General features: G+C 43.6%; 1 protein-coding gene across 1 annotated transcript in view; it reads left to right on the top strand.

Annotated features, from left to right (window-relative positions):
* LOC144128611 (cell adhesion molecule Dscam1-like) overlaps nt 1–23,769 on the top strand; it is a 396,470-nt gene that overhangs the window by 326,938 nt on the left and 45,763 nt on the right. The window contains exons 14-19 of the mRNA XM_077662146.1: nt 9,347–9,495; nt 15,397–15,528; nt 16,479–16,646; nt 19,123–19,193; nt 19,943–20,180; nt 20,955–21,053. Coding sequence (XP_077518272.1) covers nt 9,347–9,495; nt 15,397–15,528; nt 16,479–16,646; nt 19,123–19,193; nt 19,943–20,180; nt 20,955–21,053 — 857 coding nt within the window. The remainder of the gene's footprint in view (nt 1–9,346; nt 9,496–15,396; nt 15,529–16,478; nt 16,647–19,122; nt 19,194–19,942; nt 20,181–20,954; nt 21,054–23,769) is intronic.

Here is a 23,769-nt window from a genome sequence, read left to right as displayed (position 1 = left end):
ATGGTTTATGGGGGTTTAACGTCCCAGAGCGACTCAGGCTAAGAGGGACGCCTTTGTAGACGGCTCTGGAAATTTCGACCACCTGGGGTTCTTTAACGTGCACTGACATTTCACAGTACACAGGGCTTTAGAATTTCGCCTTCATCGAAATTTGACCGCAGCGGCCGGGATCGAGCCCGCGTCATTCAGGTAAGCAGCCGAGCGCCATAACCACTGAGCCACCGTGGCCGCTGAATGACGTATGAACGCAATGCTGTACCAGGCATTTTTGTAAAGCACTGCCTATAAAGACTGCGCTGACAGAGCAGATGTAGGATGCAAAGCGTTCCACAATGAATGCAAAACTTCTAGGAACCAGCTTCTAGCGAAAAGCTGTCACCGCGTTATAAATGTAGTGGCAACACATGCGTTTCCTGACGCAGGCTTTTCAGAAAGCGTGTTCATGTTTTATCATAACCTTCCTTGCAACGCTCTTGTTCTACCATTTCCGCTTTTTTTAAGTGCCCTCCCGCTCGTGATGACGACATGATGGCAGATATTTTTTTTTTCACTTGAAATGGCATGCAACCATTCGCCGTTAATCTTCACGAATAGAGATTCGTTAAAAAAACTTCCGACTGCCTGGTTCTAAGAAACGTAAAAAAAGGCAACTTAAAGACGATTTCACATTGGCATGCGGAAAATGAGGGTCTGGTTTTTCACGTTTTGCGCTGTTTTCGTTTGCTTTTGCAATGAATTATGGCATGGTTTGTGAATTCTTAATGTGTGCTGCTCGCTGACTCGACTCATTACGCGCCGCGTATGAGCTTCCATACTTTATGTTCCGCTTCATACATGCCACTGGCGTTAGCATGATTCAGCTACCTCGTCGACACGGACATTGCCATTGGTCGCAAACGCCAAGAAGTGGAGAAGGCACAGCTGGCAAATCAAGCAAAACTGTATTTCCGCGGAGAGGCGTATGGTGACGTGCGTGTTATACAAGAAGTGCAATGCGTCACTGTGAACAATCCAGACACTGGTCGTTCAAGCCAGTGTAGTACACATCCAGAAGTCGCAAGATGGCACTTACTGTAACCTAGTACCCTCCTATGTCAAGAAACACCGGCAGAAGTTGGTTTTTGAAGCGTTGACTTGCGTCATCGACATAACTGAACTATTCGTCTTCAATGCGAACCATACCTTCAAATTCTGTCATGGAAATGCCAATCCCGACAAGACTCTGGCAGGAAAATATGTACGCTTACAAGCGCTCTAGCTCGACACCATCAGTTCCAGGTGCTACAACAAGCTCCAAGAACCGTTTTCATTGCCGATTGCAGCAATCAACGTTTGGTCCCACGGAGCACACATTTGAGACGTGGCGTATAACCACGAGCTGTGTAGGCTTCCATCTTGTGCTTCTTGGACACCTTGAGCAACCAGCGCTAGAAATGTACGGGTACTCGTTTTGCTGGGCAGCTCGGCGCCCAAACAGCAAGAGACAGACAGAGAGAGGGGGGAGTTTACAAGCAATCCAAAATGCATCCACCTCCATCGATCTCTCTGGAAGGGATGTTGGTGACATGTGTGCAGTCAACATGAAGGGTGGATCACTCATCGCCGTAGTGCGCCTCCTCCCCAGACGTGACACCGTAGCGTGTCGTGCCTTTGTCAAGATTCGTCTTAACTGTGCACAGTGGCAGCTCGAGCCTAGACACCGGGGATTTCAATGTCCACATTCGTAAGCACCCAAACTTTGCAGCCAAGGTCAAACTAAATGCAAACCTAAAAATCGTGATGCCCGGCAATCCAGTAATGATCTCCTGGCAGACGTGCATTACTCTCGTGTTTGAAAATAAAGTTGTCCCACCATTACAATAGGTCAGCGTCCACTTCCAAGATTGTTAGACAGCGTTCCTGACCGTGAAGGCCGCCCCTTCCAAAAAAGCCTGAAAAAATTCGCGAGTCAGTGCCAGACCCAAAAACCGTGTCTCTGAATTTAACCATAATGGCAAAAGGGTGCAAACGCCCTTCTAGTCAAACTCAATAATAAGAAGCGTAATCGTAAGGTAATTTTTTTTTTTACTATTGTTCAAGCCCCTCCCGCCTCTTCTCCTTTTTGCTACGCTCTCTCCTTCCCTACATCTTTTTCCTGCGGCGCAGTGGTTTGATCACAACATCCGTACCTCCATCTGGTGATCGCTGACGAGTGACGGTGACGAAGCTCGACAAAAATGCCGGAGAACCTGCCTACAACAGCTAGCTCCGTAAAACTGCATACACGCGGTGAAATGACGCATCATTCGTGTCATTATCTGCTCGATACCCAGTGGCGCAGCCACCAACACGCTAGCAATGGCGATGGGAGTGGACAAAGCTTAGACACAAAGCCCCATTCCACGTAGTTGCCGACTTCGGTTTTAGAAAAAAGAGGGTCTCATGGGTGCTACGCGGTCACCATACATAGGTAGACGTCGTGCAGTTTTAGGCCTTCATGAATACAGTCCATGAAGACGTGTCCGCCGGTACCACTGTCCTCAAGGAAGAGAATAACATCACAGCGAGAAAATATCGTAAACTATCATGAAAATACAAGATGGGATTAAAATATCACAAAGATGCGCAGAACACGCTGTTACGCTACGGTTTCCGCTAATACCGGATTATTTTCTAGGGCACATTGATAAAGCTTCACACACCAATGTTATGTTTTACTATGTCTAGAGGTATTTGACAGATATAGAAACATCCGACCTGAAAATTATACATTTTCACTCACTCGAGCGAGGCGTCGTTCGTAGTCGCCAGACATAGAATCAACATTCGGGAGTTCAGAAAAGAGTGTTTCTGCGTTGTGCAGAAAGCTATGTCCGCGGCAAACTCCTCGCTTTTACCTCGCTTAGTGTATCCATTCCAAGGAACAGTAGTGCGTTGTATCGTAACAAAATAATTGATGATGCTTTCTCTGTCTTCTTACGGTACATCGACAACTCCAAGCCAGAGATTTTTAATGGGGACTAAAGTTTCGGTTTCCACCCAGGCATTTCTAAACATTCGAGTAGAGTACCAACTGGCTTGCAGGGCTGAGGAACTACCTTGAAGAACTCCTAGAACTCTGGATAAAAATTGCATATCTTTTTGGGCAAACAAGTGCATTTTGTCTTTCTTAAATAAATTGTCAACGAGAAAGTCGACAGAAACAAGAAGTTCACGAGAGTTTAGCGCTCGTCCTGTCTTCTTCTCTGTCTGCGTCCTAGTTTTATGCGCTAGTCTTTTAATTAATGATGACATACCAACTAGCCCAGCTTTCCGCATTGATTCACGATAAGAATATGCTTTGTTCCATGCCCATTTCTTTTCTCCTATACGTGTGAAGAGTATTGTGAAAAACGAGCTCACTGCAAAATAAAAATTAGTACGCAGTACCAGGTATATCTTTCACACCTTCACACCTGATTACAACTGCACCAAATATTTATCACAACGAAGTAGCTTCTGTTTTGCTCGACTTATTTGGCAGAACATCTGTTTTCCGTTGCGAGGTTTCTCGCAATACAGGCAGGCTGTCCCATTCATCCTGTATGCTAATTAAGGCAATCAAGGGGTGTGTTCTATGCTAAAACTCCTGATTTAATAGGTGGTACATGTTGTTTTATAGTGAGATTTCATTAGACTTTTCTAGATGGGCCCGATAAGCGAAATTTCAAGGTACAGTTTTCGCCTTCTTTAGGCAAACCATAAACAACGATCGCAAACTGCTAATCGAACTTGACAGCAGGCCCCACGCGAGCAGTTTTCAAGTACGTGGCTCCACAGGCTGCGGCACCGTTGGCCGCCTTCTCATGCTCGACTCAGAGCCACGCCGTCCCTTCCAAGCGGGACGTGCCCGTCTCGTATCGCCCATTCCGCGCACACGGTCGTAATTAGAGGGATCTCTCACCCTCGAACGCGGCGCCCGAGCTCTGGAGATAATCGTCCTCGGTCAGCATCTCGCGGGGCCCTCGGAATGGCCGCGCCCGCATCACAACTCGCCGCCTGTGACGACGGTGCCGACGGCAGAGGGGACTCCGCAGGGCGAACGGCGGCCGTTAATTACGGAAGCTAAGGGCGCCAACGTGCCAGCCAGTTGCATGTTTACGGGCTACACGCCGTAATAGCGATGTCTGATTAAGGAGTGTCATTGCGACCAGCCGTGCGGCTGGTTACGGGGGGACGATTAGGACTTATTAGCTGCTCTCACGTCTGTTGTTCAGAGTGTGGAAGCGATAAAATTGGAGCGATCAATTTCGCTTCAACGCAGGTTTAGAAGCAGGTTTTGGCTTGCATTAGGGAGTGAATTGTGCCGAGAAACTAGTGCCACCTGTAGTCAGCGGGCATCATTTATGACCTTGCCCGATGAGTGTAACCCGTGACTAGTGGGGACCTCATAACGCTGTCATTTATCGAGTGATAAGACTTATGTGTCAATGTTCATTACTACCCGACAGGCCGGGTCTGCGAATCTGACATGCAGCTTTTGAGTTCGCGCGTGGGATTGTAAGCCGCAGTAGCTGCGTTTTAATGGAAGAAAATCAAAATTGTTCAAGCTGAGAGTATTTTAGGTTGTACGCTGTTATCAGAAGAAGCCTTCCGCTGCCGTGCACCTAGCTAACTGCTAGGCATTATCTAGAGCCCTATAAATATGGATTAATTGTTGTTTAAACTTACCAGTTCACTCAGAAGACAAATTCCTTTTGCCTGATTGGACTTTGGCGGAAGCAAATGAAAAACAGGAAATTTGTGTTGATGAAGAAGCCGTTTAGTGGTCATTGTTCAAGACTAAAGCATTCGGGAGCTTTACGGAAGAAGCCTTCCTTGAACGTAAAATTGAAAGCCTTCACTTTATAAAAGGACTCGTTTCTGATCCAGTCGGTGGTTCATGGTTCAATAGACATCCTCTCCTCCCCTCCTGCGGAATTCTGTTTTCCTAAGCAGAAAGCATGATGAAATAACGCGTGAAGTTTTGGTGGCAGTGACGAATGCTGATCGGAAGAGGCTTGCATAGGCACCCCGTCCATCGGGCTTTCCGATAAGAAATTCAAATATCCTGATCAATTTTAAGAGCGTTATTTCTTACTCATCACTTTTAGAGATTTCGTGAGGTCTGCTACCACCCTGAGATCACAGCGCCATCTATGGAAGCAACTACTCATCACGTTTCGAGATTTCATGGGGACTGCTACCACCCTGAGATCACAGCGCCATCTGCGGCAGCAACTAGAAAACAGCACATGTCGCATTGAGACTTGTAGCACCATTTACAATAGCATTGTAGAAACAAACTCCTGCCGCGTGCCGCTATATATACTCCGACAACAAGTGGCATCCATCCGGGGACAGTTGTGTAAAGAATTTGGTCGGCAAATAAAACCCTATGGGGTGTGGTACTGAAATAAATTCAAAATTAAATAATAGCTAAATATTGTATAAATGCAATTACTAATAGAAGCGTTACCATATTGCACCGCAAGCCGAATTCTAGGCCCACGTTGACCCCCCCCCCCCCCCCCCCCCCCCCCCCCCCCCAAACGAAGCAAATTCCGTTTGGGACGTATATTGAGGGAGTGTAACTCGACAATGGTTAAACGTGCATTGCAATTTCTGTGATTGATGGCTCTAGGCGTCGATCGCTTCATTAAGCGGCGTGCGTGCACGCGTAGCCGAGCATGTTGGCAATCCACCCCGTTTCAAAGAGGACGCTGTTATGTTCCATCTATCCATCCGTAATAAGCCGTCTCCCTCGGAAGCTCCTCTCAGATGCGCTTGTTTCGCTGATACGTTCACTACCACAGTGTGTTTGAAGAAGAACATGGATGATCCCAAACCATCGACATGGTCGAAGAAGATCTGGAAATTAAGTTCAAGAGATCAGACATATTCGCATAATTCATACTCGGCATGCTCGAAACCTCCGTTTAATCTCATTCATATCAGTTGTAGTAAACCAAACAGTTAACGCTCGTTACTTCAACGTCTTCCAGACTGTAGCGGTCATTTTTTTTTTAATTTTCAAGTCTAGGCCATTCTTCACCTCACTTGTGACTGTTTTGTGGTCGCGCAATATTCTCATCTTTTTATATTTTCTTCGTGTTTGTTTTTTAGACTCCTGTTTAGCTTTTTACTTGGGTTTGCAGGGTGAATTTTACACCATCGTATTTTAGTGATTTATCTTTCTTTTTTGTGATTTTACGCTGTGACGCGACTAATTCTGTTCGCCCACCTTTACGCAGCACACCTTCCTCTTTTCCACCTTCCTCTCCTTCATTCCAATATATATGTGCCTGTTTTTGCATCAGTAAAGTTCAGTTGTTAGTCAGCCTTGTGCACGTGGCTTCTTTAGTGCGCGGCGTTTATTTGCCAGCTGTAATTCCCGTGCACATCACTTTAGAGTTCGTTATACGAAGAGTTATATGAAAAGTGTTTTGGTTCTCAAGTAAGCGGAAGAATGCAGACGCTGTTTTGATGAGCGTGTTCTGAATTTCGTAGAAGTGAAACGGCCTTTTAGTGTCGTGTTTTATTTTTGAGATTCCGAGGTATATCGGTAGTTTTTTTTTGTGTGTGTGTCTGCATAAAGACACGTGGGCTAGCATGGCAAGTGGTGGCCTTTTCTCGTGAACATTACGGATGGCAATATGAACGAAAGAGGGCATAGCAAGAAGCACTAATAAGGATAGGTGCGATGAGTTCTATCGATATTTCAGAACCCTTAATTCTGATTGCGATTCAAGAAAATGTGTGAATAATCCTTGCTTTCCTCTGTGATGCCCTGCCAGCAAAAATGTGAAAAAAAGTTATGCGGTTCAACCGTAATGTTTTATGTAGACTTTAATAACCCTTAAAAATACTACAAGCCATTTGATTTGGCGAAAATAATTATGATTGTGTGTAAATCCTAAGAACCTTAAGATTTTGTACGCAAATCGGAAACAAAAAGCAATATGCAAAATCTTCAGATTGTGACCCTCACGAACAAGAGTTAGATTTCAGAATTAAGAGCAATAAACAAACCGATTTTCTCTATGCACTGACATATTATTACGCCCGCTGAATATTTGTATTGTTTTGCCATTCGGGGGTTTAGCTTTTGCAATACGAGCTATTTCAAAAGCGTTCGAGACTTTGACTTTGGTTGCGTACATATGTTCAGAAAATTTTCCGCCCAACTACGATGTCGCAGTTTGTTTCGACGAGCACAAATGAAAACTTTTGTCATCTATATTCTTCACCACACGTAGTACGCCAGAAATTAAGGTTAATGAAGGTTCTACCGTTCACGCGTTCTAGGGTTAGCTGTATTTTTTGTATTCTCCACTGGCGACGCATATCTTCCAATGGAGGATTCTTTCTGTTCCCTTTTTCTCGTTCGTCACAGAGAAAGCTGACACTTAAATTGTAATTTATAATTTATAATTATAATTTATAATTTAACACTTAACCTTAACATCAAAAACTATGGCTCTAATGAAGTGAGTCAGTACATGGCAAAATCTTAATCAGTGCACATTCTCATCAAGGGGGGGGGGGGGGGTGGGGGACAACTAATCCACTGAGCGGGAATAGAAACCAGTGCTTAGAGTTCAGTGAAGGTAAAAAAGTGTGCTCCTATTGCAAATTGTAAATCGTTGTATTTTATGTTCCGAAGCGAAACATCGCCTTTGAGGAACACCGTAGTAAGGGCTCCGGATTAATTTCCTCCACCTGTAATCTTGAACCAGCGCTGAAACGTACAAAATACGGTTATTTTTGTATGTCGCCTGCATCAAAATGAGGTCGCAGTGCCCGAAATTAAACCCGCGACCTGAAGAGCAGGTGCCGATCGCCTCAGCCAACGGGCTAGCATGGCGGGTTTTTGCTGTAATCGATATATCAGACTAACTTATGAGCCAAACATTGCAGCAGTAAGAAATGAACGTGTCTGGCTTCTTATTTCAGTACTGTATATTCTTATTCACAACATGGTGTCTCTTTGAGGACTCGAACAAATATTTCCCATCGTCCACTCTAATGCGTCACTTATCAATGGTACTCATCGCGTTTTCATTCAGTTCAGTTCCTAACTGCTAAAAATTATATATATATATATATATATATATTAAAAAAAGAAATTAACGTTCCCCTATGCACCTTGGTATCGGTGACTGTTGGCTCCTTTCATAAATTTGTCAAACGGGCCCCTCATTTCCTTTATCTTGTCTGCTAACAGCTTAACGAGGGTCTCGGTTCTGGCAGTCTTGATGCCATAGGTAGCATAAGAAGGCTCTCGCACAGTTTCCGCCCTCGCCGTTAGACGACGTTCTACGTCACGCTCGCGGTATTACAGGACGTGCTACGTCCGCCGCTATGGTCGAGGGTGGCGCTGGTGAACACTCTCAAGGCTCGCTTACACCCAGTAAACATAAATACCCACGAGAGCAGCAGATTGGACAGCCGTCGCCGTAGCTCAGTTGGTAAGAACACCGGACGCGATATTCGGAGGTCGTGGGTTCGGATCCCACCGGCGGCATGGTTGTTTTTTCTGCTGCTTTATGAGTAATTTTCTTTAAGCGATTTATTAATCAAAGTATTATAATCCCACTGATAAGCATAACACATTAAAAAAAAAGAAATTAACGTTCCCATATGCGCCTTGGTTTCGGTGACTGCTGGCTCCCTTCATAAATTTGTCAAACGGGCCCCTCATTTTCTTTATCTTGTCTGCTAACAGCTTAACGAGGGTCTCGGTTCTGGCAGTCTTGATGCCATAGGTAGCATAAGAGGGCTCTCGCACAGTTTCCGCCCTCGCCGTTAGATGACGTTCTACGTCACGGTCGCGGTATTACAGGACGTGCTACGTCCGCCGCTATGGTCGAGGGGTGGCGCTGGTGTACACTCTCAAGGCTCGCTTACACCCAGTAAGCATAAATACCCATGAGAGCAGCAGATTGGACAGCCATCGCCGTAGCTCAGTTGTAAGAGCACCGGACGCGATATTCGGAGGTCGTGGATTCGGATCCCACCGGCGGCATGGTTGTTTTTTCTGCTGCTTTATAAGTAATTTTCTTTAAGCGATTTATTAATCTAAGTATTATTATCCCACTGATAAGCATGACACACTAAAAAAAAAAGAAATTAACGTTCCCCTATGCACCTTGGTTTCGGTGACTGTTGGCTCCCTTCATATATATATATATATATATATATATATATATATATATATATATATATATATATATATATATATATATATATATATATTTGACGTTCTGCATTATAGTTGATAAGCAATTCCTGGCGCTAAATTGCAACCGGCCTGTTAAAAGATTGCACATCTTCGTGTACCTTGCAGTTTTACCCAGGATGACACGCCTACACCGGATGGTTTGACTTCGACGCTGCTATTTGCTTCGACCGAGAGGAGCGACTCTGGGTTGTACACCTGCCTCACTTCCAACAAGTTTGGAAAGGACGAAACCAATATCAAGCTGCTCGTACAAGGTGAGTTCGATATTACTGGCAGTGAAAAAGAAATATCAGAAAGAAGCTGCAGTTTTCTTAAAATACCAAATTTTTAGCTCTTAAAAATGGAAACATGTGAAGCACCGTCCTAAAGCCTTTGCCTGAAGCTAGGGGCAGTTCACAGTTTTTACGGCCACATTAGCGAAAAGCTCAGCTAAATCCATCATCTCAAATATTCACAGGTAACGCAAATCTTATGAAGATTTGAGCACTCTGTACGTTTTTCTGACGACACTTTCTCTCTGAATTGTATTGTATGTTAAAATTTCGTTACCTTTTTGCGATTTTATTATCCTACAAGTGGCCAAAACGCTTTAGCAGAGGCATTTTCCACGGAGGGTTAGAAGCTGTAGCGTTCTGCAACTCAGCCCAAAAAAGCGAGATTGAATTCCACCCGCGGCGCTGCATTTCTATGGTGGCAAAATGTGCAAGCATTCGCGTGCTATGCAGGGTCACTTCAAGTTACATAACACAAAGTGATTTAAACAAAACCAGCGCCCTCCTCTACGACATCTCTCACTGCACATGTGCAGCTCTGAGACGATAAACTCACATACCAAGTCATAACATCTTTAATGAGGCGCATTTGACCTTGGCGCTTTACAGTCATTTTCGTGGTGTTGATGGATCTTTTCATGTTTTTTGGCCCAATGTATTTGTGTAAAGCATGCATTTGTGGCTGAAGAAGCCAGGACAGCAGCATTGTGTGCCATAAGTAAAAACAAATAGCCGCAGCAGAAATTCCTGTACACAGGCTGACATGGCACCATCGTCGACCAGCACTTTGGTTACACATTTTCCCTGCTAACGCGATAGTTGACGCGTTGAACTGAACCTGTCGTCGTTTGTTAACGTAAACAGACGTTGAATGCTGCTCCTACGTAACACTTCTTACGCACTGCAGGCTTAATTACAGCTGAAGCAGCCATTATAGCAGGCGTGATCGTGCGACGCATCTTTGTGTGAAAAGATTCCGCGGCTTTCTCGCCCTGGACATCTGTAAGTTGAAAATCCTCTTCGCTGTTATTCATATGCTTGCGTCAGAAGCATTAGCGGAGAACGCCCCTTTATCCAGCGCTCTCAGTGACAAAAAGGGCCATGCTGACAACGTGGTTTGGAGCATTATAAGCACATAATCGGTTACAATGGGTTAGCGTCATTAGGCTGCTGCCACAAGGGGCATCTAACAAGGCGAGCTAAAGCTGCAACTATTACCGCACCGCACCGTCGCTTCGCCTACGCTCTCATAGGTAGCCATGATACTGGAGGAAGATTTGATAAAACTAATGATTTTTTACAGGTAATTGGCACTTTCTACGGCGAGGTTAAGAGTTTTATATTCTACGTGCACGACACATACAAAAAAAAACGCGTAGCAAAACTCCAACAATTGCCCTTTTTTTCGTTAGTATTTTCTTCGTGGATGCCTTTACGGAGCACCAGGCAATAATTTGGCCAGCTGATATATTTAGAAATCCTAGAAGCTTTTATTATTCGATTATACTATAGCAAAAAGCATAAATTAAGACTACACTTTGATAATAAATGTTCGAAATTTAACCTTTTAGATGGCTTCCTCGAGTGCAGTCTGAGCCCTAATACATATCGAGGCCAGTAAAAGACGCAAGTGTCGTTGTTAAGGCCCTACGTTCACCTTTCGCCGTAGGCGAGTAGCGCAAATATGCATAGCTGAAACACAGCAGCTCACATTTTGTATCCTTCATTACTGGCAATCAGTACTTTTTGAGAAACAGCAGAATCGGAGCAAGGTCTGAATGCAGCAGTAGTCCGCAAAAGTAACGTGTGCGAAGTTGCACAGTAGACAACACGTATTTCGCGGTCATCGCAAGCCACACATATTTTTGGTGTCGCCGCTTACTGCTATTCTTAAATTTTTTCCTCAAAACTCTTCTGCTTATAAAAGTGCCCTTTAATGCGCGTTGGTATCGACACCGTGTCCAAGTAAAGGTCAGACAGAGTTATTCGAGCTTACTTGCGATTTCAGCTGCTTGTTTAGTTCTTAATGGAAAACTTTGCCTAGACTCCAAGTATGAATAACGCAACAAAGTTTATAAATATCGCACATGCCAAACGATCCCAGCACCCTTTGTGCAGTGAAGGAGCAAACATAGGAATTCATCCGCGCTCTACCAGCCTCGTCTAGTTCACTGCGTCCGCCCTCGTGTGGGAGAGTAAGAAAGAAGCACTTCGTCTTCGAGAAACGCCCCAGCCTGCGATGCATCAAAGAGGCCGCCCCACTTTTTCTTTAATTTTTCGATCTGTCTTAGGAAGCTGCTCTCGTCACAACATTCTCCGGGGCAAATATCGTGCGCAAATAAACGTGAGCTCAAAACCAAGCAGAACAATGACGCTTTCAAATAAAAAAAAAGAGAAGAGTTTTTTCAACATCCATCTTTCCTTGTCCCTGTTTCTTTTTTCATCCTCTGGCAGAGTAACTGTGCGTCTGCAGGCTATCTCAGGGAGAGAGTCGCGGAAACAAAATATGTGCCAGAGCAGATAAATCAGACAGAGTAAAAATGTGAAACAAGACAAAAAACTGCGAGGGGCACACGCACACGAATCAACTAACGTGGTTGTGTGCGCGGACGCTGTGTGCGCCGCGCTACTATTTTCCAAGAAATTATTTTACGGACCATTGCTCGCTTTCTCTTCATGCCCGGGCCATCGCTCAGGCTGCGCGGTGCCGGCGCTGCCGCTAGTGTGCTGTTCGCTCTCCAGAAATGCGACGCCTGCCTTGGGGGGGGGGGGGGGGGGGATTTTGGACGCCGTCCCGCAAATTTATGTCGCACGAGGATGTCTGCTCTTGCTTGTGGGTTTCCATTTTGGTCTGCCTCGAGTTACCAGCCTGCATTTCTTTTTTTCTTCCGTTGCATCTCCAGCGCATTCCTTGAATGTCGGTAAAGAAGAAAAATTGAGATAGTTCTTTAAAACTGCCTTTACGTGACTCTTATTGGGCTTTAGGCGTTTTCGCAGAGCTCTACATGTAACGGAGAGCCAAAAAAAGCGCATGGAAGATGAAAAAAGATGAAAAGAGTTTGATGCGACCTTCATGGGTGGAGAGCACGCTAAGGCCAAAAGTAAACAAATGCTTGCGACATTGTGAGGTCATTTTTGGCCATTCACTGAGCGAAAACGTTAGTTCCTATTTTGTTTGTGCAAGAGAGGAAAAAAGGGTGGCTCTCTAAAATTAGAACAGCTCATATGTTCTTGATTTTTCTATTATTCGCTTCAGAACTAAGCTTCCCGCTCACTGTTCGTTACGCTGCAAAACTAGTAGGATATAATCACTTTGGATTGAGATACGATCTCGCCAATGCTATTCACCGCCGGTCTACAGGAGGTATTCCGAGGCCTGAATTGGGAACAGTTGGGCTAAGAGTTAATAGAGAATATCTAAATATTCTGCGACTCGCTGATGACATTGCCTTGCTGAGTCACTCACGAGGTGAGTTGCAAATCATGATGAATGATTTAGACAGGCTGACCAAAACGGTTGGTCTACAAATTAACATGCAGAAAACCAAAGTAATGTTTAACAGCCTAGCAAGGGAAGAGCATTTCACAATTGGAAGCCAAGTGCTGGAAGTGGTAAAGGAATACGTCTCCTTAGGGCAGGTAGCCACAGCTGATCCGGATCATGAGAGGCAGATAACTAGAAGGATAAGAATGGGGTGGAGCGCATATGGCAGGTTCCCTCAGATCATGAATAGCAGGTTACCAATATCCCTCAAGAGAAAAGTGTACAACAGCAGTATCTTGCCGGTACTCACCTACGGGGAAGAAACGTGGAGGCTAATGAAAATGGTTCAGCTTAAGTTAAGGACAACGCAGCGAGCCATGGAAAGAAAAATTTTAGGTGTAACGTTAAGAGACCGGAAGCGGGCAGAGTGGGTGAGGGAACAAACGCGCGTTAATTACATCCTAGTCGAAATCAAGAGGAAGAGATGGGTTTGGGCAGGGCATGTAATGCGAAGCAAGACATCCGCTGGTCCTTAAGGTTAACGGAGTGGATTCCAAGAGAAGGCAAGCGTAGCAGGGGGCTGCGGAAGGTTAGGTTGCCGGATGAGATTAAGAAGTTCGCAAGCATAAGGTGGGCGCTGCTGGCAAACGACCAGGATAATTGGTGAGACATGGGAGAGGCCTTTTCCCTGCAGTGGGTGCAGCCATGCTGATGATGGTGATGGTGATGAAACCACTTTGGGTAAAAATAATTAAAGTGCATGGCATAGAAGGTCTTTTTTCGTAACTTTTGAGCAATGTGCACGAAAGCTCATTATATTCACTATTATAATATACTTTAAATAAAGGATATAGTTTATATTGCTGAAACGAGCAGGTTTCTTGCTAAATAAATCTAAAATACTAGATCTAAACATTCAAACATGGTGAACAAATTTCACAAAATACAAGTTACATTTATTTTATCGAACCTCTCATCTAGCAAAGAAAATAATCAATCTATGAGTCATTAAGATGTCTTTATGTAAACACAAGAAGAAAACTCAGTCGAGGACGAGGTCAAAATTACTCATATTATTTATCTTTTTAGCCGATTTGCGAGGCATTATGTGATTGTGACATAGAAGAACTAGTAACAAAAACTCAGTAAAGAGTGCTAATCGTTGATAATGACTGAGCCTGTATAACACACAAGTAGCTGAGTTAAAGAGTTGCATGACCAATGTTTTCAAAACAAAAGCTTTTTAGTAATTAAGAATATGCAGTCGAACTGAACAAGATTCGAAGTGTGTTAGACAAACAATAACGGTGTCAATGCCGAAACAAAATCGCGACAAAAAACATCATAAACTGAGCATAAACGGCTTTTATGGACATGACGCAAAACGTATGAACGCATAGCATTAGTCACACCTATTTTTATGCCTACGATGGCATTCCGTGCAGCGGAAGCATTAACATTGCGCATCTTCTTTATTATTTGCTTCCAAGCACAAGGAATTCAAACGCCATCTAGGCAGCCTCGGACTCGTACTGCAGCATAAAAAAGCGTTTTCTTATCTTGAGTCTTAAAGGTCACGTCGAGCACTCTTCTGAGTTTTCTGAGTGTCCTGAGTTTTCTTCTTGCTAGCCTTCATCGGTTAGATTGTTCGCTTCTTCTACGTGTGGGCGCGCTGGTGGGCGTTTGTGCGCGTGGCCGTGTTTATGCATGGACACCTTCCATGGGTTTAATTGGCCGTTTTATGCATATGCGCTTGTCCAGGTGTGACCTGGTGTACATATGGGCGCCAGTTCGTGCGTGTTTCTGTGTGTGTGTAAGAGGGGGGGGGGGGAGGTGAGCAGTAACGTCGAGGAAAGAAAGGTATGTGGGAAGAGAGCGGAAGAAAGAAGAGAAACACGTAAAGCCTATTTCCTGCCTGTTAATGAGGCTTGCGAAACCATTAATTTCACCACACTAAGCCCGCATGCCGCAGAGCACAGGGAGGCTCGGGCACACATTCTGCACGTTCACCAGCTTCTCGTAAAAAAAAAAGCCAAAGGAAAGGCCTAAATATTAACGCATTATTGGTCTACATTTCTGTACGTTGCCCATGCTTTGTCTAGACTGTTGTTATTCTTTTCCAGTGCGCTATAGAAGAAAAATGCCCTTAATTAATAGTGTGTCTTCATTCTTAAGGCTCAGCTCTTTCGCTGTTCTTTCATGGCTTCAAAACTCTCTCTATGACTGAACGATGCTTTTGGAAATTAAAAATAAGAAATCTGCCGGAAGAAACACTTACTTAAGTACTAAAACGATTGCTTCTCGTAAAATGAGATTCTAAGCACAAGGAAAGAGATTTTCGACTTCAAATTCTTTTATCAATAACCACGCTCAAATAATTTCTCTGACTGCACTTTCAGAGACCCCAGACCCACCGGACGACATCCGCGTCGTGGAGGCGACGAGTCGCCGCATATCTCTGCGATGGAACACGCCTTTCAATGGAAACAGCGACATTCTCGGATATTTTGTCCAATGGAAAGAAGTTTCAGGTCAGTTGTCGTTCCTGTCAGTAGAAACTAGACTTTAAGCAAAGCAATTTCTATGCAAGCATGTTGCATATAGTTTCAGCCGCGAGATATTCCTGAATCTCAGAAACGCTGCTGGTGCTGAGCATGAAAATATAGAATCGAATTGAATAATATAGAAACAGTATTTATCCTCAATTGTTGGCGCAATAATGAAAAAACTGCGAAAAGACACACCTACGCATAGTTTACTGAGCGTTCAATTTTGGCGGCTTAAAAAGTAATCTACTTGCAGCATCGACGCTTCACTCCTTTTCATTGTATTCATCTTCGGAGCTCACACTTTCAGCCTGACTTATTTGCACTTCTTTAAGCACAGAAAAAAATTCTTTGGACAAATATCGATCATCTGTTGCGTCGAATTGACTTGTATTTCGTTTATTTTGAGGAATACCGGGCCATTTTCACAGACAGCTAATTTCAAAATGAGACGATAGTGTATTAGCCATACCTCAGCGCAGGTACACTTTAGTGTAGAAGAACTCCCAATGGAACATGACTCAAGTAAGCGGTCGCAAAAAAATCGCGTACGAGACGGAATGAATTGACGGGCGCGTGAAGCTGTTGTGCAATTCAAACGCGACGTCTATAGTGCAAACCAGTGCATTTCTTTCCTTCACCTTCGCGATAAACCTGCAGCAAAGGAGACTTCCGTGTGGTGGACGAAAAAAAAATGGAGATGGCGGGGAGGGGGGAGTAAGGTCTAGAAGCAGACTTCAATGAAAATAAATGTGTCTGGGCAAATTCTTTGGCTGCTTCGCTTCTATCCAGGAGAATATTAAAGAACAAAAAAAATATTTCGCTTATTCATTGCTCTTCCGTCAGGGAACCATAGAAGAAAAATAAAGCCCATTCCTTAAATCAAGCAGTGTGCTCGCTGGTTTAAATTGCTCTGTTTTTCTTTTTCTTCGCAGGCTCCTGGCAGAAAAATGCGCGGCACGTGGAAGTTCCAGGCTCGAATACATCGGCAGTTTTGGATGATTTGGAGCCCATTACTGCCTACCATCTGCGCGTTCTCTCCGTAAACAAGTTTGGCAGGAGTGAGCCGAGTCCTATGATTTCAGTCACCACGGACGAGGAAGGTAAATCGAGCGTTCACCATTATAAGGAGTGTAGGTTTAAAAAAAGAGTAAAAGAAAAAAACATCCCTGAGGCATGGTACTGAAGCCTAGCCCTAACGACGCTTCTTCCCCCACAACTGTCTTTACGACTCCTGTACTCCGGTTCATAGATAGCAGGCAACGCTGCCAAAACTAGCACGCCTTCTCGCACAACCAAAGTCCACGCCTAAAAAGTGTTTTGCCCTAAAAATAAAATGAACACAAGTATACATCGTTGCGACATAATTTAAGTGCCGTGAATGGCAATCTCCAAGACTTTGCAAGACTTTGTTTTACCTCTTGCCACATTTTTTGTCCGCCAATTCATCAAGACTTCGAGAAGTAAGAATGACTTTCGAGGTCTAGTACAAGGCGGGTAGGGCGAATCACCCTTAGTCTATCCGCGCCTCAAAAAGAGTTCACATTCAGTGAAAATTATAGCCAGAAGGTTCAAGTCCTCAGCATTTCACAGCTTCGATCATAATTTTCAATGCTACCGCTGCGTTTTATACCGCCCTTTGTTTCAGTTCCAACACTCACTGACTTTTCCGAAAAGGACGAATGATACGTGGCGGAGTAATATGGTTTAGCATACGCACTATTACCGTAGCCTCCGCAGCGTTGCCTGCTATGTATGAAACAATGTATAGCCTAAAAAAAGAAGCACCCAGCATGTTTGCATGTCGACACACGCCTAAGCGAATTGTACACTTTTTTTTCAATTTTTGCAAGTCTATGTATACCCCCCCCCCCCAAAAAAAAAAAAAATTTCTTTTGAGAGCCTACAGTTTTCCTCAGGCAGCAGTCGACTAACTCTTTGCGGAACTATTTTCCAGTCCCTTATCTCAGCGCCGCCGTGCTTTCGAAATGTTTGCCATTGCTCAAACTAGCATTTCTTTACGTGCCTTACCACCTTGCCAGAGTCCTGGAAGACCCTTGAAGACATTTTTAATGCCTCCACAGGCATTTAATCCACGCTGCCAGGAAATGCTGACACATTTATTTCGGCGTTCATTCCGATACTTGCTGATTTCTGCAGTATTTTCGGTCATGCATCCTCACGAAACCGACACATTGATCGCATGCGACTGGCGCGTCATTGCGACTGCAGCGGACAGCATCAAAAATGAAGCGCCAGCTGCGACACATGAAAATTACGGCACTAGCGTACAATACGATAAAATAACACGTGCTAAGAAACAGCATAGAACTTCAAATATTCACTAACATTTTTTTGAACCTTAAGATAATAAAAATCCACTTTGTGTCATTTCAGCAAAAACACTATCGATTTAAATATGTGGCAGCTTTTTGTTCGCAGTTTTACAGTGCTCCTAAGCTGAAGGCATATAAGAAATGAACGGAATAGAGGCCAGACAAATACTTGGCAGATGCAAGTGCACATTGACTAATGAGTGATAAGAAAGAAGCCGGGAATGACTGAGTCAGAACTGCTGCGCTACCGAGTTTTAAATTCTACCGAATTTTGAACTGCTTAAAAAATAGCTAAGAAGTACTCCCGATTTTCTCTTTTCTCTTTTTCCTTACAACCACGTGTTGAAAGCTGGAATTTTACTACAGCTGAGTGTTTAGTCGTCATTTTTTCGTGTTGTTCTTGAATTATTAATCACTGGAACCGCGTCATTCATTTCGCAAGCCGCATAGAGCTATGCTGTCTGCTCTGCGGACTTAAGTGCATAGCTTACGTGTCCCCTCTTCCCCTTCAGCGCGGGTTCAGTCCTAATAGAGGGATGCACAGGCAGCCACACCTTGAAGTTGTTAAATCGCACAAGCCGCCGCATAAGGGATCCCATTCATCTGCAGTCCCTCGAAACTAGCGCGACGCATAGTTCGAAGCCCTGAGTAAGCTAGAGAGCAGATCTGCACATGCATAATACCCGGCATGTCCTTTTATATGAGAGTTTCACACTAGTCTTACTCGTTAATCTTTCATCTTTTTTGCGTTGCCAAGTTAGATTTTCACAACTACTCTCGGCAACTTGGGTTGCTTTGAGCGGATTGGGAGAAGCGTTGGCAGTCTAGTGGAAGTGGAAGCGTCTCCAACTCGACATATAGTTTAGATTAGTAAAGCGGAGGCTTTGTGCATGACGGTTGTAGGAGTGTGAGGTGTCACGTCACACTGTGTTACTTTGACATGGTAATAACATCACAGTATGAATAAAGCGAGTTAATAGACCAACAGTGCTAATAAACCTGGGATATTTGAAACCATTTCGTTTTCTGATTTTGGTTAGGCACTGATGAATTTTAGTGATCTCGTAGAACTTGTAATTGCATGAACTGCCCCAAAACAACCTCGAACTATGCTAACTGTTGAAGTTCAAATATTTGATCATCAAAGACGACCAATCCGCAATATTTAATTTCACTTGTGCATCTTCCAGCTCGCTGATGTCTTGGGCGCTCAAATTTTCTTTTGTTTTATTTTTTTTTTCAGTACCTTCAAAGCCACCAGAAGACTTAGTTGTCGTGCCTGTGACGTCACAAACACTGAAGGCCTCGTGGAAGGTGAATATGAACGATATACGTTTATTCACCATGAAAACACACGAATATCGCATTCAGTTAGGCGTTTCAGTCCTCAATAGCACCTAGCTTGAGAATAAGAGAAGTGCTGAAGGAAAAATTAAGATTCAAGGCAAAAAAAAAATGAAAAAAAGTAACCTCATCATTTTTATTCATCCTATCGTTTTTTTACTGGTCTTTCAAAACTTCTGTCTGGCATGCCTGGCTGGTAACAGTTTTAAAAATTTAACCCGAATGAAGACTCACTCACATCGTCTTGTTTTGCACGGTGCTTTGGTGCTATATAGTAAATTTGCAAACGTTGCTGCAATTATATATGCTCGAGAGCAGAACCACGCCCTGTTGCGCGGCTTACTGTTCTTTCGACACATATCGGCGTTTTCGCAAAAAAGGAGTGCCACGTATCTAATGGAGTGAACAGAAACACCTATGGATAAAAACGGTCACCTCCTCACCTCTTTCGACAGCAGGCGTTGCCGAAAAATGGAGCTACGATGCAGTCTAACCAATCTTTCCGGTGACAGCTTATGAACTCACCAGAAAAGGAGCATGCTCAGAAGTCCTATGAGTTATAGCTTTCGATCAGTGTATACGTGTTTGTTTTTCCTTTCTTTTTTTGAAGAAGATAATTACGTCACCAGAACAGTCTTAGATGAGAGAGGAGTTGTTCTACTTAACTGGTTTGAGTGCGCATTCAATTTTACGATTTGAGTCTGATGCTTTGTACGCAGCCCCCTCCAAACTTTTCCGCTCACGGTCGCATTCGCGGCTACTACGTCGGCTACAAACCGGTCGGCTCGGGTGAGTCGTTCGTCTACAAAACCATTGACGTCCTGGACGGCTTCGTGCCAGAGATCAGCATCAACAACTTAAAGCGCTCAACCAAGTACAGCGTCATCGTACAGGCGTTCAACGGCAAAGGCGCCGGGCCACCATCCGCTGAGATTACAGCCCAGACATTTGAACACGGTGAGCATGCAACCACAATATTACGGGTCTGTTGATTTCGCTCATCACGTTGAGCATTTCACGTTTCACAACCGGTTAAAAATATCAGCAAACAGTTTCAAGAGGAAATGTTATTATGTTCTCCACAGAACAAAAACGATTGCCAATAAGGGCCTTTTTTGCAGTCTGTCGAATCAAATTAAATTTCCTAATGACCTGTAGTTGCTTATTTATTTTGCGGGCTTTCAAAATTTGTTTTTTTTTTCACTGCTGCTTGTTTGGTGAGCGAAGCAAACATCCGCTCCTTAAAGCAATATTCGGTAAATGTTCTATAAAAAAATTAAAAAGCAATGAAAGTCTTCTTGAATGTCAGGGTCTTTGTGTCCATGTACTTGCCATTGATCCCAGAACACGAAATCAAGTAAAATTTGCGCCATTCGCGAGCCAGTACGTGAGTTTTTTGCGCTTTTTGTTACCTGACTATGTACTGACTTCTTGGGACAACTCACAAGGAAAAGAAAATTGGCTAAAAAGATCTGATCCAAATTAGGTGCACGCTAAGAATACACGTTTCTTCATGATTTTGTCACAGCGATTACCTTTCAACTTGCAACGGCAAGGCATTGAAACTTTGACAATTTTTAAGCGTTTTTGCCTGAGCCAGAAAATCTCGTTTACTTGATGCAATAGGCAACTAGCGAAGATTTACTCAGAGTGAGGTAAATGAATATAGGATCTAATTTTATCCGGAATTGCGTTACACCAACGTTCTTTGCGAAATGCGCGATTGTGCAGATCCGCCTCTTCCACCGGTAATCCACATCGTGTCTACCTCGACGGGCGCCGTCACAGTGTCATGGGACGTCTCCCCGAAGGAGGCAAAACCAATTACAGGTGGGCGTTTTTACTGATTGGTCTTGTGTCTCACGTTCCCGTTGCCATCCAACGTCAAAAAAGGCAGAAGGGAGCGGTGCCTTGTTGAAGGTTTCTTCGCAGTTTTTCTTTTTTTAACTTCCGCGGCGGTTGATTCTTGCTTAATATTTATGGAAACAAGCGCTTTCCCGCACGTCCACTCAAAATGTAATCAATATAAGAAAAAACTGAATCTTTTGTCTGTTGATTTTTTGAAGCTGATCGAAAAGCTGTTCAATACAAACAAAAAATGTTATTTTTTTGGTCGACATCATGTGCAATTATTTTTTACCATAACATTAGCGGCCCCGTAAAATTTATTGTGCAGGTGGTGTTTCTGTATCCAGGTTTAAAGCAATTCTGGTAACGACGGGAGTCATACATTTATCAAAATGCTTGAGAGACTGCTTCAGAGTATGATACAATACGGTGGAGAAATCTGACGGATTTTATGCACGCGTATACACAGAGGTGTTTAAAGAGCAAGCAAGAAAAATGCGCACCTTTCGAAGACTTGTCTTTCCGGATTGAAACACTACACACAAGAAAGAACGCGAGAAGAAAGGTACGTTTGGGCGGAACTAATGATGTGAAGAACTCGTATGTTCTGCTGCAAATTAAAGGGAAAGCTTTCAGTTATATAACAAGGCTCCGCTATGTAATACATGGGTCAAAGCAAGCGGAGTGTTAGTACTAGCCGACGAAAGCGCAAGAGGAGGTTGGATTTGGCGCTCCTAGGGCACATATGGTACTCCACCCGGGCACGAGTGGCAACATATTTGCTTTAGAGAACGCTTTGATCTTGATACAGCGCCGCCGTTAACTTGTGGGTGTTGTTTTACAATAGTTGGACACGAAAACTAAACAAGAGGCTGCGTCAATAAAGTGGTCGGTACACTTGATGGATTTTTATCGTTTCCTGCTGGCAAGTGATTTTTTTAACAAATTTGATTTAGCGTGTCTATTGTATGGCGTTCTGTCGTTGCATGCCTTGTTTTAATTGCTCTTTTCCTTTTCTGCTTCTTGATATGTGCAACCTGTAGCGCTCGTGTTGCCTATTCTTCTGCTGCGTCCGTGTTCATTTAATGCTTTTTTATTCACCCGCAGTAACTCGTAAGATAATCTTTCTGTTAGGAAGAAGCAACGAAGCGTTAGCTTGGGACCAGCTGCAAAAAACGTCCATGGTCTCGCGGATAATTCTCAGAGTGCTTTAGCGGTGGAGGTGTTACGTAATTTAGGAATATTTTTATTAAACCGCTGCTATATCAAACAGACAAGAGTCAGAAGAGACAAGAATGGGTTTGAGGACCATTTCTGCCTCACCGGCTGCACCAAAATTCCACTGTTTCCCCCTTTGCAGCGTTCCTGCCTTCTCGGCTCGAAATGTGGTGAGAGCGAAAGAGCACCTCATCACTAAAAAGCTACCACAAAATATAGGGAAACAAATTTTTTTTTCGCTTTTCTTCGCCAGGCAGTGACTTATACAGGAGCATTTGCCGGCCATTCTAGCACCTCAGGCTAGAACGCAAGCTACCGCATCCAATTAGTGGCGCCGCATCTCGAGAAATAAACGAATCGAGGCCACAAAAACGATCTCTTTGAGAAGCGAGCGATGTGTCTGGAATTGAAATAGAGGTGGCGTTGCTTCCGAAAGTGTTTTTATAATAAAATGGACGTATGCGGTGTAACAAGAAGTTCATCCCTGACGCACTTCTAGAAAACATATTACTCTCAACAATAGAAAGCGGGCTTTGATTAATCACTGGATTGATAGAGGCAAGAACAACGCTGTGGACATTAAGGTCCGCCGCAGGAGAGAGCTTCAGATTCATTTACACCACGTGAAGTTCTTAAACAGGAACCAAAAGTTTGGTATGCTGGAGTATCCGCATTTCGCCGTCATATAAATTAGAATGCAGCCTCCGTGGCGGAACTAGCATAGCTTTTTGTAATTAACACTTGTCACATTGCCACATCTTAAGTACTGCAGTTAGTATCAAAACCATAATTCTATTCCTCCTAAAAACTATTACGTCCTTTCAGGCGAACATTCAAGACTAAATGTGAATGACGGTACTTTGTAGAGGTAACTACGATAATAAAAAGAAAAAAACGCACCGGTTTCAATTTCAATATTTTAAAATGATTTTTCGAGAGACTGACGTGGCGGTCGCATTTCGGTTGAGGCGAAGTGCTAAAACCCCCCAGTAGTTTTTCTATGACAGAGTACGTTAAAAACTCCAGGTGACGGAAGCTGATCCCAAGCCTACTGCTACGAAGTCTCTCATAGGCATGAGCGGCTTGAGAGAAGACTGAAATGAGGTGAACGATTAATTGTCGCAAAACAATGCATGGTACGAAATAAAGCAGCAAACGGTGACATTAATAAAAATATAAAGAAAGGACACACGCCGAATGTATATAGAAAATTAGAACGAAACACTCACCGATAGCGGCGCGCAAAGAATGTATTGCATTAAAATTATGCACAAAGCCACATCTGAAAACAACAATGGGAGCTACAGAACAAAAATGGCGCTTGAATAACGAAACGTACCCTGCAAATCATATTAAGAGAATTCAGAGCAAAAATGAACCAAGAAAATTTATATTAGTTCTACCCACAAAAACATTTGCGGTAAAGTTTGATCTTTAGAAGGATGGTACCTCGAAAACATAAGAAAATGTATTCAATAAT

This window comes from Amblyomma americanum, chromosome 4, assembly GCF_052857255.1.
Source record: "Amblyomma americanum isolate KBUSLIRL-KWMA chromosome 4, ASM5285725v1, whole genome shotgun sequence".
NCBI classification, from domain to species: domain Eukaryota; kingdom Metazoa; phylum Arthropoda; class Arachnida; order Ixodida; family Ixodidae; genus Amblyomma; species Amblyomma americanum.
This window is presented reverse-complemented; position numbering and strand designations above follow the sequence as displayed.